This window comes from Macrotis lagotis, chromosome X (assembly GCF_037893015.1).
Source record: "Macrotis lagotis isolate mMagLag1 chromosome X, bilby.v1.9.chrom.fasta, whole genome shotgun sequence".
Taxonomy (NCBI): domain Eukaryota; kingdom Metazoa; phylum Chordata; class Mammalia; order Peramelemorphia; family Peramelidae; genus Macrotis; species Macrotis lagotis.
Window position 1 is genome coordinate 64,398,404 of NC_133666.1, and position 15,110 is coordinate 64,413,513.

At 38.7% G+C, this 15,110-nt stretch overlaps 1 protein-coding gene across 4 annotated transcripts in view; it reads left to right on the top strand.

Annotated features, from left to right (window-relative positions):
- DIAPH2 (diaphanous related formin 2) overlaps nucleotides 1-15,110 on the top strand; it is an 857,560-nt gene that overhangs the window by 371,032 nt on the left and 471,418 nt on the right. For all 4 annotated transcript variants that reach the window (XM_074205516.1, XM_074205517.1, XM_074205518.1 and 1 more), the window contains one exon: nucleotides 917-1,018. In XM_074205516.1, coding sequence (XP_074061617.1) covers nucleotides 917-1,018 — 102 coding nt within the window. The remainder of the gene's footprint in view (nucleotides 1-916; nucleotides 1,019-15,110) is intronic.

Sequence of the window (15,110 nt, forward strand, 5' to 3'; positions counted from 1 at the left end):
ATTAAATTTTGGCTGGCCAGAATTTTGTACAAAACTTTGTCCAACATAGGTAGATTTCGAATGAATTTGCATGAGGCTGTAAGAGTCAATTCTCTTTTGCTACATCTATAGACATACAAAGAAGCCTGCTTGTATATATTTGCTTGAGTTTGCAAAAGTTTTCCTATTATAAATTGGTATGATATGAGCATGTCACAAACACAGCGAACTTAGTGTTAAGTTGGAGTCCAGCAACCATAGTCATTGGTTTCTTCCGACATCCTAATAACTTAAAATATTGGAATTTCAGAATAATCCATTTTCTGTAAGTAAATGCTGTCATTTGCCCAGACCCCATGCTATAGTGAGCTCACAGAATCAATTTGTTCAAAGATTTCTTTTGGTTAAAAAAGAAAGATTAGTGAGAAAGAGAGATTGATGCATGAGTCATATGCCCATGTGCTGTATCTAGTTACTCATGGTAAGGGAACTTGTGTACATCAAGAGTTGGGTTTAAACAATTGACCTCCATCATGACCAACTTGAAATGGATACATGTGTTATGGTTGATGCTGGATCTGAAGTCAAGAAGAGCCACAGTTGAAACCTCTTCTGATGAGTGATCATGTCTTGGGCAAGGCCTCCATTTCTTCCTCAGCAAAATGAGAATAATAACTCCTTTAATGCCTGTTACAAAACTCATATAAGCTAATGCATGGAAAACCCTTGACACCCTGTAGAAGTGCTCATGGTTCCTGTGTGAGTCCTGGTTTACTGTCCCTTCCAGTAGGGAAGACTATATACATACCTTCTTTATGATTGCAAAGAGCCACAGTGAAAACTTTGTCTTAGAGCTTCTCTCCTGAAATATTTGCTATTAAATCTAGACATTAAGACCTATCTAATAATGCATTGTGTACTTATTACTTTCTTTCAGAACCTGGTCAAGAATCTTCCTGAGCAGAAGGAACTTAGTGCCTTAGCCGAACTGAAGAATGAATACGATGATCTCTGTGAGCCTGAACAATTTGGAGTTGTGGTATGTATGTTGTAGAGGAATCCACACAGTCATCTCGAAATTGTCTTTTGCTGTAGACAATGACAAGAAAGACATTCCTATTGTTTAATGAATTTTGAAATTACTCTCATTCATTCCTTTTAGCTGGGCCTGACTCTCCATGTTCCCATTTGGGGTCTTCTTAGCCATGATCATGGAGTACATTTTTTTCCTTCTCCAGCCCATTTTACAGGTGGGGAAACTTTGGTAAACAGAGTAAAGTGACTCAACTAGTCAATCTGAACCCAAACATAAACTTGAGTAGAAGCATAGTCCTGACTCCAAACCCAGTGCACTATCCACTGTGCTACCAAACTGCCCAATTACTCTTACTGTGACGCTGACAATGCATATATATTTTTGAATTAATATTTATTTTTCCTCAATTAAAATAAAAACAATTTGTAACTTTAAGTTCAAAATTCTCTCCCTCCCTCCCTTTCTCCTTCATTGAGAAGGCAAGCAATTTGATATGGGTTATAGATATACAGTCATTCAAAACATATTTCCATTATTAGTCCTATTGAGAAAGAAAACAGATCAAAACAAAAAAAACAGGGAGAAATAAAGAAGTTTTTTAAAAACCATGCCATGATCTGTGTTCAGCCCATATTAGCTCTTTCTCTGCAGGTGGATAACATTTTTATTATAAGTCCTTAAGAATTGTCGATCATTTTATGACTAGTAGCCCAAGTCATTCCCAGTTGATCATCATACAACGTCTTTTATTTTTTCCCCAGTTACATGCAAAGGCAATTTTCGACATTCATCTGTTTGCAACCTTATGAATTTAACATTTTTCGACCACTGACCCTTCTCTCCCTCCTCCCCATAGTACTTACCAGTTTGACATAAGTTGTACATGATCAATCAACCCATAGATGATTATCCAGAAGCAACCAAAAAGCTGAATCACTTTCATTAAAAGGCATCAGAGTCCCTGATGAGACGTGCTCCATGTGATGGCTAGTTCATCCAAGAGCTAAGCAGTAGGCAGCTTTTCTGTTATTCTTGTTTTCGAATTATTACTGTTGATTGATCCTTTTCCTCAAAGGAGAGTCTTCTGACTTAGAATTTTAGATTTTCAAAATCTAGTTTTAGATTAAAATTCTAGGGGATACTTGCAAAGCAGAATATGGCAAAATCCTTTTTTTTCTGGAGATGTGAAAACTATTTGTTACACACATTTGTATTTTAATACATTTTCTTACTCAAATAGGTGTAAGAGAATTGTATAATGCTGAGTGGTACAGTGGATAGAGCGATGAACCTGGGGTCAGGACGACTTAAACCTCCATTTGCCTCAGTTTGCCCTCCGTAAAATGGAGATGATAGAAACACCTACCTTCTGAAGTTGTAAGAATCAAAGGGGATGTGATTTGTAAAGCACTCTGCACACTTTAAAATGCTATATAAGTATTGTTACCGTTATTATCATCATCATTATTATACCCATTTTATGTTACTTGGTCATACATAATCCTGATGCCCAAGGAAAAACTCTTAGTTAAGTTGTACTTTAGTTTTTGTTTTAAAATTAAGGAAAATGTCAACCAAATTAATTAGATATTAAATAGAAACACTTTGTGACATTTTAGACCAAAGACCAAAGATTTCCTTGATCAGAGTATCCAGGCAACATTAATACAGGTGTGATGGTTATGTGTTTTCAGTCAGGATACCATCTAGGTCCTTGTAAGACATTTCTCATGAGTGTATTTATCTTTGGAAAATGTTTTAGTTTTCTAAAGAAGTGATGAAGTTTGGAGACATAAAATGACAATAGTTTTGGAACTAAAAGCAAAATCTAAAATTGAGCAATTTTCTTGTTTATGCTCATAACCATAAATAATTCTTTGCCTCTGAGTACATGAGTAGTAACTTGACCATTTTTTTCACTGCCTACTATCCTTACACACCCACTTGTGGGAAGATCAAAGACATTATAAAGCAGTGTTTGTAGGCAGTGAGTGATTTAATACATCACCATCTGAGATACCCAAAGAGAAGTTAGTGAAATATTACATTTTGGAAGGAAATTACTAAGGTAATAATTGTGTCCCCAAATTTCAGTTTTATAGCTTGATTATGAAAAATATTGTAACTCCAATAGGCATCTTCTTCGGATACATCATTATGACCTTGAGACTGTGCCAGGGGAATGTCAGCACTATCAAATTCAACCAGCTGGAAAGGCTTGGAGGATGTGGAGTATAACAGGAAACTGTTTTTTTTTCAATTATTGACCCATCTAAATTTGGAAAGGAGCATCCCTAGGAAGGGATTCGGGAAGCATCACTAGGTGCAGAGATATTCATTTAGAAACATTTTGTGACCCAGAATTCCTAGAGTTCAAGATCTTTCTACATTTTGATGTGCTCATTTTTGTGTTAGCTCTGAATTTGAGGAGTATGTGTCTATATACATACCCCTGTATCCATACATATATACATATCCATGGGGCAGTTAGGGGGTATAGTGTATAGAGCACTGGCTTTGGAGTCAGGAGGCTGGGAATTCGAATCTGGCCGCAGACAGTTACTAATCGTGTGACCTTGGGCAAGTCACTTTAACTCCCACTGCCTCGCATCCAGGACCATCTTCAGTCATCCTGATCCATATCTGGCCACTGGCCCCAGATGGCTCTGGAAGTGAAAGTGAGCCTGGGGACTTTAGAACAGCACCTCTTCATTCAAATCTAATTCATGTGCTTGTCATGACATCACCTCCCTGATGTCTTGGTCTTCTTTGAGAACAGAGAACAAGCATCATCATGTGTGTGCATATATTTTCATATATGTGTATGTATATTTTCAAGGCATTTATAGATGTGACTGAAAAATATTTAACAAGAAAGCACTGAGGGGGTGGCTAGGTGGTATAGTGGATAAAGCACCAGCCTTGGAGTCAGCAGTACCTGGGTTCAAATCTGGTCTCAGACACTTAATAATTACTTAGCTGTGTGGCCTTGGGCAAACCACTTAACCCCATTTGCCCTGAAAAAACCTAAAATAAAAAGAAAGCACTGAGGATAATATCCCACAGTCTTCTACATAGGTTCTTCTTGATTATTGTTGTTCATTTCTCTCTCTTTTTTTTTTTGCAAGGCAATGGGGTTAAGTGACTTGTCCAAGGTCACACAGCTAGGTAATTATTAAGTGTCTGAGGCTGGATTTGAAATCAGGTCCTCTTGAGTCCAGGGCCGGTGCTCTATCTACTGCACCACCTAGTTACTCCTTGTTGTTCATCTCTTTATACTCTTTCAGTTTGGTCATTCAGCTAGTTCTAAGCAAAAGAGCTATCATTTAGCCCATATTTCTTCATCTATTCTCCCAGGATATTATCAGTATACCTAGTAACTTTAGTGAAAATAGCTTTATTTGTTAGGATAAAAATGTAGTTGAATTATACTTTTACCTAGGACTAGACATGATTTTTTTAAAGAAAATTATATCATCTAATTGAATTAGCAATGGTCTTTACAGTCTTCATTATAGGAAAAAGTTCATACACTAAGGGCAGCCGGACTTGTGTTATTATTAAGATTGTGCTTCAGACCCAAGATTAAGAGAAAATAAGATATTAGTAATTGAGTTGAAGAAAAATATATTTCTGAGCATCAACATATTGGTGTTTTAATAATTTACCTTAGTTACATAATAAGTATGCCAATCAAGTTTAATAAAGGTCAGTTAGATATTTAAAATGCATTAAGCAAAAGAATATATTGTACTTGGGTTACTTACTGAAATATCCAACTTGCTATCTATCCTATTTCTGATTGAAAATTGACTTAGCACATACATTTTCATATCTTTAGCACAATTAGATGTTAAATCAAACATTTGGATGCCTTTGAAGTTTTATCTTCATTTCAAGTGAAAATCGCAATCAGTGCAATTTCTGGTCATGATAGACACTTGGAGACATGTTCCTATGGGACTGGTGATACTAATGTAGTTATTGATATTGGACTTGTGAGCATAAGCTTAGGCCAGTGGTTCTCAAATGATGCTCCACATACTCCTGAGGGTCCTTGACGCCTTTAAGGTAATGTCACAGGTCTAATCTCTTTTCATAATAATGCCAAGATGTTTAAATTTCTACTACTGTGACTACTGATAGATTATAACCTACATGAACAAAAAGTTCTCTGTAAAATATTCAGTTTCTAAGACTGTAAAGAAGGAAGGGGCTTTAAGGCTAAAAACTTGGAAAACCACTCATGCTAGAAAGAGGCCTTAGGCTCTTGCAAAGCTTCCCAAAAAAAGCCTGGTGAAAATCTTAGCATGGCTTCCTTGTGGAGTGTCTCTCAGCCTCCAGGAGTGGGCTTTGTGAGGGAACAACTGCTTGCTTGGGGGGAAGCCTGGCCACACATTTCCTTTGCAAAAGCAAGTTTTGGGACATCACTCTAATTACAGTTATTTCCTTGGATTTGAGAAAAATACACAAACCTGATCAGGAGAGCTATGACAGAATTCCCAGCAGGAGTGTGGCCTGGTGAGTGTCTAGAGTTGGGGATACAGACCCATGCTGTGTGTGCCTATTAAATTAACACATCTTCTGAGGAAAGGAAGGCCATAATTAGTTCTTTTAGTAAGTGGTATACTGTTTTTCTGACTTCAAAATAACCCATAGTTTTTCAATTAAAAGCATTGTAAAGCTATAATCTGACAAGAAACTGTGGAGAGTTGAGCACATGAAAACGTTTGCAATGGAAGGCCTGGCTTGCCTGTTCCTGCTGCAGGCCCATTGAAATTCTTTTCTTTATAGTTAAATATGTCTTGGGATAGTAAGACCACTGCTTTTCCAGTGACATTTGGGAGCATCAATCCCAAGCAGTCACTGTTTTCTTTAGTTAATAAAGATGAACTGAACTAGAGACATTCTCTTACCGATGGTATGATCAGGATAAAAGGAAGTACTTTTTCCACCCTTCATCCACAAAACTGGATCCTACTAGGTTAGCTCTCTGAGGACATAAAGTAAACTATGTGCTAGCTAACAAAATATATTGTGTACATGACAGAAGTGCTGTGTCCACAATAGATGCTAAACAAAGATTTGCTTACTTGAACAGATCCTTCATTTTCCTACTGAACAGTGACTTTTCTGGGGTGTTCACACTGTAGTATATTTCACATTAGCTTGCTCATTGATGGTCACAGTTTTTTATTCCTCCTAGTAGTCTGTATTTTCTAATGTAATATATTTAGTGTATATCCACTTCTTTGACTTCTCATGTGTAAGTATATGTGTGCTCTATATTCTTGAGAAGGGTCTTAATTCTCTCTGGAAAAAAATCAGTTGGCTTGATGATTTTTGGAGGGACAAATTGGTTACATAAAGTACTCTGTATATTATAATTTTCTCATGCAGGCTTTCATGTTCTTGTTCCTTTTATTTTTTTCCTCTTAATTCATGTGCCTATTTTTGTCAGTGGTACTGCCATTAACTCAGTCACCCTGGCTGTTATCTTTGCCTCCTTCCTCACCACCCACATTTACTGCATTTTCAAATCCTGTCGATTATATCTTCACAAAACCTTTCACAGATCTCCAATCCTTTCTATTTTTAGTGCAGCTGCCCTAGTACAGGCCTCCATTGCCATGTCCAAAGACTGTTTTTTTTATCCAATGACAAACTTTTTCAGTAACAGTGTTGTATAAGTCCCTCTAGTTGGTACTGAGCCTATTGACATAAAAAAACAATAGAGTCCCTACCTCAGAGGAACTTATGATCAGTATTGTCCAGGGATGTGATATCAACACAACTCAGTATCACATAGCAGAGAACCATTCCACATGCATGGAAGGCACTCCCTCTCTACTCCTAGGAACATTCAGCTCTTTTCTAAGTTACAGCTCAAGTGTTAGCTGCTAAGAGGGAACAGAATTTTTCTGGTTTGCTCTAGTTCTTAGGAGCGCCCCCCTCCAGTCATTTTGTTTTACTTTTGTATATGTAAGAGAGGATTGGTATCAATCCCCCCCATCCTACTTAGTCCTGATAACTTTATTAGGTGAAAAATCTCTCGTTTGAGTCAATTTTAAGGATAAACTAAGTTTGAGCAAGGCCTCCACTCTTCTGTAGAATCAATTAATCAGTCAGAAGCTTTAGACTAGATGCAGAAAATCCTTGGTTAGTCTAGAATCATATAGATATTTTCTCAGTTATCATTTGCTCTAATGTAGTTAACCTTTTTATATTTTTTGATTCTTGTGCTTTCAGTTTTTTGTTTCTGTTTAGTTTTTATCTTTTCTTCAATAATTCTTAAAAGTCCTCTCTGTTATTAAAGTTCCATTTCATTTACTTGTAGGATTTTACTTAGTTTGGTAGGTTAAGTTGTAATACTGTGGATATTATGCTCTTACTACTATAGCTCATAAGCTTCTGCTGTTATGCTTCTCATTTACATTAAGTCAGTATCTTTCATTATCTTTTATCAAAGATATACTAAGCTGGTATAATATTGTCTCACATTAATGTGCAATAAATTTTTCTACTTTTCCCCAGTAAATGGGTATCCTCTCAGTTTCCAGATCTCTGCTCAAACAATAAGTAAATACTTTTGTATATAACATTTTTGTATTATAATCCTTTTTCCTCTTTATTTAATCTCTTTGGGGTATAGAGTTAGTATTACTTTCACTGGGTCAGAGGATATGCGCATTTTAAGAACCTTTAGGTTATGGTTCCAAATTCCTTTTCAGAATTATTAGACCAGTTCACATCTCCACCAAGAGTAAATTAATATACCTATTTTCCTAAAGCACCTTTAACATTTTCCTTTTTGTTAATTTTGCCAATTTGTGGAGTGTGGCAGTTAAATGTCAGAATTGATTTTAATTTTCATTTATGTAATTATTAGGAATTTAGAGAATTTTTTTCATGACTGAATAGTTTTGATTTTCTCTTTTGAAAATTGCTTATGTATGTCCTCTTGACCCTTATTCAACTAGGAGAATAGCTCTTCTTATAAAGTAGACTTATTTCCATATATAGATTAGAAATGAGTTTTTTAATCAGACATACTTTCTTTTTTTAATTTAATATTTATTCTCATTTTGTACAATTAATGTTATTTTTATATTAGTAAAATATTCTTGTTTAAGAGTGAACGAGATACCCCTTCCCCCCATAAATATAGACTTGCTTCAGCGATAAAGTAAAGGGGAGAGAAAAAAATTAAAATTAAAAAAAATAATAGTGATAATTGTAGGTATAACCAGGTGGAGCAATGGACGGAGCACCAGCCCTGGAGCCACGAGCACCCGAGCCCACATCCAGCCCCGTACACCCAACAATCACCCAGCAATCACCCAGCTGTGTGATATGCAAGCCACCCGAACCCCACTGCCCTGCAAAAAACAAAAAAAAGAAAAAAAAGACCCAAAATAAAATAGTAATAATAGTAGGGGTGGCTGGGTGGTGGACAGAGCATTGGCCCTTGAGCCAGGAGCACCCGGGTCCAAATCCGGCCTCAGACACCCAAGGATCACCCTGCTATGTGACCCCAGCAGGCCACCCAGCCCCATTTGCCCTGCACCCACCCAAAAAAAATAATAATAATAAAAGATGTGCTTGAGTCTTTGTTCCAACACCAACAACTCTGTTGTGGGTGGATCACATTCTTTATGATAAGTCCATCACAAAAGTTACTTCCATATTTTTCCACCATTGCCATTGCTGATCACAACGCCCTCCTTTCGTATTTCTCCACTACCACGTACTATATTTTCTCTCTCCTTTCACTCTGACTCTGCTGTAGGGTAGCTCAGTGGTGCAGCAGACAGATCCCTGGCCCTGGGGCCAAGAGGCCCCAAGCCCCCATATCACCCCTTAGGCCCAGAATCCACCTGGTCCTGTGGTCCTGGACAGGCCATCCAATCCCAGCCCCTTGCAATAAGTAAAAACGAAAATGTGTTATATCTGACCACCCCCCATTGTCCATCCTCTCCTCCATCACTCACCTCCCCCCCCTTCCCCCCTGCCCCCCCCTCTCTCCTTCTTACTTCAAATGCCTATACCCCATTGAGTGTATATGCTGTTTTCTAGCCACCTCTGATAAGGGCGAAGATTCCCTTGTTCCCCCTTGCCTTCACCCCTTCCATATCATTGCAATAGCTCATTATAATAAAGAAAAATCTTATTATATGAAATATCTTGGCCTATTTCCCCTCTCCTTTTTCTTTCTCCCATTACATTTCCCTTTTTTTCTATTGACTCCATTATTACACCATATTTTATCTTCGAATTCAACTTTCTCCTGTGCTTCAACTATAAAAGCTCCCTCTACCTGCTCTATTAACTGAGAAGGTTCATATGAGTATTATCAGTGTCACTTTTCTATACAGGAATACATGCAGTTCATCATCATCAAGTCCCTCATATTTTCCCCTTCTCCAATCTCTATGCTTCACCCTAGTCCTGTATCTGAAGATCAAACCTTCTGTTCAGCTCTGGCCATTCCAAAAGGAACCTTTGAAATTCCCCTGGTTCATTAAAAGTCCATCTTTTTCCCTGGAAGAGGACATTCAGCCTTGCTGGGTAGTTGATTCTCGGTTGCATTCTAAGCTCTTTTGCCTTCTGGTATATTGCATTCCAAGCTCTACGAGCTTCCAATGTAGCTGCTGCTAAGTCCTGTGTGATCCTGACTGCAGCTCCATGATATTTGAACTGTGTCCTTCTGGCTGCTTGTAATATTTTCTCTTTGACTTGGGAGTTCTGGAACTTGGCTATGATATTCCTACGGGTTGGTTTTTTGGGATCTCTTTCTTGGGGGGGGATAGGTGGATTCTCTCCATTTCTATTTTGCCCTCTGCTTCTAGGATATCAGGGCAATTTTCCTGTAGTAATTCTTTGAAAATGATGTCAAGGTTCTTTTCTTGATCATGACTTTCAGGTATTCCAATAATTTTTAAATTATCTTTCCTAAGTCTGTTTTCCGTATCAGTCGTTTTTTCAATGAGATATTTCACATTTCCTTCTAATTTTTCATTTTTTTAGTTTTGGAGTATTGATTCCTGATTTCTGGCAAATTAATCAATCTCCCTGAATTCTATTCTTTGTGTGAAGGATTTGTTCTCCTCAGAGAGTTTTCTTATCTCTTTTTCCATCTGGCCAATTTTGCTTTTTAAAGCATTCTTCTCCTCCATAACTTTTTGAACTGTTTTATCTATTTGACCTAAGCTGGTTTTTAGCATGCTATTTTCTTCAGCATTTTTTTGGATTTCCTTGACTAGGCTGCTGACTTCATTTTCATGTTTTTCCTGCATCTCTCTCATTTCTTTTCCCAGTTTTTCTTCTAACTCCCTCATTTGATTTTCAAAGTCTTTTTTAATCTCTGTCATAGCCTGAGCCCAATTTTTGTTTTTTCTTGGAGTCTTTAGATGTAGGAGCTTGTGCTTCCTCATCTTCAGACTGAGTATTTTGATCCTTCTTGGGCTCATTTGCAAAATATTTCTCAATTGTGTTCCTCTTTTTTCTCTGCTTGCTCATTTTTTCCCCAGCCTGCGCCTGTTTTGGGGGTGCTTCCTGAGCTTTTGGGACACTCCCACAAGGGTCTCAGTGTGTGAGACTCTGTCATCCCTCCTGGTCTGTGAATGACCATAAGCGCCCCCCTCTGCCACAGGGCTGAGGTGGGGGGGGGTGGGCCTGCTGCTCTTCCAGGGGGGCCTAGACTGCGATCAGGATCTGAATGTGATCAGAGCCCCAGAGTCCTGTTCCAGGGGCAGAGGACAGAGCTCTGCAGTCTCTCTTCACTCCCCTCCCTCAGCTCAATGGGTTCATGTCCTCGGGGCTCCTGCTTACCTGCTCCACCTGCTTCTGTTTCCTGGATCTGGAATGCAGTGATCAGGCAGCTTGCTGTGTGCCCTGATGGCTGGGCTCCAGGTGCTCACTCTGGCAGAGGTTCCCCGCTGGTCCCCCACTTTTGTGCCCCATGCTCCCCAGGGCGCAGATCAGGAAACTCCCACGCTGCTGGGAGCAGCAGCTCCCAGCGCCCTGGGGCTGCCTCCCAGAGGCTGAAGTTCTTTCGCTCTGGCAGGCCTCCCCTCCGACCCCAGGGAGCAGAGCCTTTCTGCTCTTTTCCAGGTTACCTTGAGTAGGAGCACTGCCTCTTTGGGTCCCTCTGTGGGTTCTGTCTCTTGAAAATTTAGTTAGTCCTTAGTTTCAAAGATTTATGAGAGAGCTTCTAGGACACCCTCCACTCTTGTTGCCATCTTGGCTCCGCCCCCCCAGACATACTTTCAACGAATTTTTTTCTATTTGCTTGCTTCTAATATCACCTACATTGGTTTTGTTTATGCCAAGAAATTTTCAATTTTATGTTATCACAATTGTTCATTTTACCTTACCTGATCTTTTCTATCTCGTTTTTGGCCATGAGTTCTTCCTCTAGCCCTACATCTGTCAGGTAATTACTTCCTTACTCATATTACTTATATCAACACTTTTTATGTCCAAGTCTTTTTTTTTCCTGTAGGATATATTGGTATACAGTGTGAAATCTTTATCTAAATCTAATTTTTGCTGGACTTCTTTTTAGTTTTCTCAACAGTCATCATTTCTTAAAGTGGTACCATAAAAATTATATAAAGTGTTCAATGAATTCTAGAGAGATCTTTTAGCCATGGTGAAATGTGGTAAACTATGTCAAAGAGAACCTGACATACATTATATGTAAGCAGTAAAGACAGCAAGATCCTTCTAAGTGGATGGTAGTAGGTTGATTCACTTGAAAGAGAACTGGATTTAGAGTCAAAGGGTCTGAGTTTAAATCCCATATCTGCTACTTACTCCCCATTTGACCCTGGACAAGTTATTTAATCGCTTTATCTGTTTCCTTTTCTGTAAAATCTAACATCCCTTCTAGTCTAAGGAGTCTAACCTCGCTTCTAGTAGCAATTAAATCCATTTCTTTGGAAAGGACAAAAAGTATATGTATTGTTGTTCTTTTCTGATATTCATATTTTCCCATTTTAAATCAGATTGAAAATTGGTTACTTTTGGAGTGTTAGCTTAGGAATTTGATCCCTATTTACTTTAACAGCTCATTTATTTGTCTTTGACAAGAATATGCACACATATAAACATACATCAACACGTATGCATACATTTAGAGTCAAAAGACAGGTTCAAACCCAGCTCTGAGACCACTGGAACATCATTTACTCTATATAACTCAATTTCACTGTCTAGATAATAAGAGATGTCTGGCCTAAATAGGCTTCTGAGTTTCCATCTACCTCCAAATAGCTGACCCTAAGAAACATTGTATTCTAATGAACTGCTATCTTTCTACTTGGTGCTCTTGGTTATAATCTTCGTCAGTCTATGTACACATGCATGACCATGAACTGAAATTGACATGTTCTTTCATGTTTGTTCCCTTTTTCTGCAAATGAATATAATGCTTAGATTGCAAGGTAGTATTCACCAGCTGCCTAGGTAGTGAAGTATAGAAGTCTTAGATTATAAACAAAAGTACGGCCAACTCGATGGGGAAATAACCCACTTGTAGCTGCTCTCGCTGCATTTTTTTTAATATAATATAAATCAGCACAAGAAGTGGAAGCCCCTTGATGTTATTTTGATAGACAAGTACCTCATAACACAAATAAATCCCTGCCATAATACACCACCATGGTCAATGTCCCACAGCACTTCAAGGAATGAATTATAAAACAGAGTGCCAGTCAACTCCAGTGCTGCAAGGGATGACAACTGAAAGCAAACATATTTCAGCATAGTTTTTGTTCTATTTACTTATATGACTTAGGTGTACTCAAGGGCCTTTTAATAATTCTATACCTGACTAGGGATCCATTCTTTGTATACATTAGTTAGCCTAGCCCACTGCCTGCTACCGTCGTAAACTTGTTTAATTGGATGCTATCAAAGACTTCTCCTAAACAGGAAATGTTGTTGCTTGTTCTGTCAGTTTCCTGCTGGAATGGAGTCATTGACTCTCTCTTGTCTGTAGGATTCCATACAAACCCCTTGGTTTGTCAGCTGCAGCCCTTTAGAGAGTAACTCCAAGTGATCTTTCCAGGCAGATTCCACATCACTTCCCCTCAGGCACTTGATGTTCTAGACAGACTGGTCTATTTGATATTCTCCATTTTTTACCTCTGTGTTTGTAACTCTTTTGCCTTACTTCACTTTCATGGAATTCAAGTTCCCTTCAAAGCTCAGCTCTAGTCCTATCTCCTACAAGATACTTCTCCTGATATTCCTACATAGTGTTTTCTCCCCTCCTGCCCACCCTCCCCTTGTTACATAGTATTTATTCTATATATATTCTCTAATTTCTTTTATGTGTATGTTAAGCTACTTCAGGAACGGATCACTTTTATCCTCCATGGTCTGGCATAAGACCCAACACTCAGTAGGTACTTAATAACTGTGTGTTGAAGTGTGGAGCTATCTTTTACCTGGGGAAGGGATGTTTGTTTGCCTAAAGATGCCACCTTCTTTTGAAATGTCCTTCATGATTTCACAAATCTGGTTTTAGGGCATTATAACTTTTTGTTTCTTACTGGAGTCCTATTGGAAAAGTATGGTGAGGTTGAGATGTGATAGAAAAGGCTCAGAAGGTTTAGTGGCTGCTTGTTCTTTGGCCTTGGCCACCATGCATCAGTGGCCTTCTCTCTCCACCTCTGCAAGGCACCTTCCCCCTTTACTAGTTTCTCATAGAACCTCTGTTTTGAAGAAGGCTTCAGACGAATCAGGCTTTTTTCTCCATGTTCTACCACTGTGCTCTATCCTCCTCAGGGATACTACTTTCCTTTCCATTTTTCAGTTCCGTATTCTATATCGTCTTCCTTCATAAGAATGTAAACTCAAAGGCTGGAACTGTGCATGTCCCCAGCTCTGTGCCCTTGCAAATGTTGCCTTATTTGACAGGCACATCTCTGTATCTGTCCCATTTGAGGTAAACCCTTGAGAAATGTTTTTTGACCATCTTGCTCAAGTAACATAGCTAACGAGTGGAGAAACCAGTCAGATGTACTAATAGAGAGAACTCCCCAAGGTGAACTCAGACTCTTGGAAATAGGCTTTTGACTTCTCTTAAGATTGGTCTCTGGGCCAGTCTGTTCTTTTCTCCATGTCCTAAACAACTCTCTCAGTTGCACAGATGTGAAAGGGCATTGCTCATCTGGGAGACCTGACTCAGTGAAAGCTCAAGTCTAGTTTCTGTCCCTACTTTCTAGGAAGCACTGTGAATAAAAATCAAAAAGTAAGACAGTTCCTGTTCTTGAGGAACTCATTCTATTTGGGAGGGAGAACACCTAAGGAAGAGTTAAAGTGCACATTGGCTGGAAGAGTCTGGTGCTCCCAAGGGGGTAGCTTCAGGATGGGTGACCAAACCTATGTATGAGTCCTTATGAGCCAAATCCTGAGAGTCTGGTGGTATGGTAACAGAGTAGGTATTAATGCTCAGTGAACTAAAGGGTTTAGTGGTATTTATTAAATGTTTATTATCTACCAGCCACAAATGATGGCCCTCTGGAAGGGTTGTAATTGGTAACTCCATGCCCATCTCAGGACGAGGGCTAAGTGAATTAGAGGGTCCTGGCTCATTTCCATTGGGAAGGAAAGTGTGGACCATAGGTTTGGAGTAGAATAGAGAGCCAGGATTCCCTTTCAGGGTTGAAGGCAGCTTGAAGTGCTGAACTTAGAGTAAGAAAATCTTGAGTTCAAAATTGACCACAGACAGTTACTGACTGAGTGATATTGGTATAGTCACTTAATATCTGTGAGCCTCAATTTTCTCATCTGTGAAATAGGTTTTCTCATTCTTCCAAACAGTGAAACATCATATTAATGCTGCTATCTTCATGAACACTAAGTGGTATAGTGTATAAGGACACTGAACTTCAAGTTACGAAGATCAGAGTTCAAATTCAGCCTCTCATCCTTATTTGTAATGTGACCCTGAGCACATTGACATGAGTTTTTTGTTTTGTTATGAGCAGAGGCTGAATAATTAATCTAGCCGTTAATGAGAGGTACAATATATATCCATGAAAGTTGTTTTGAACTTTTCAATTTCAAAGAATGAATTAGGAAT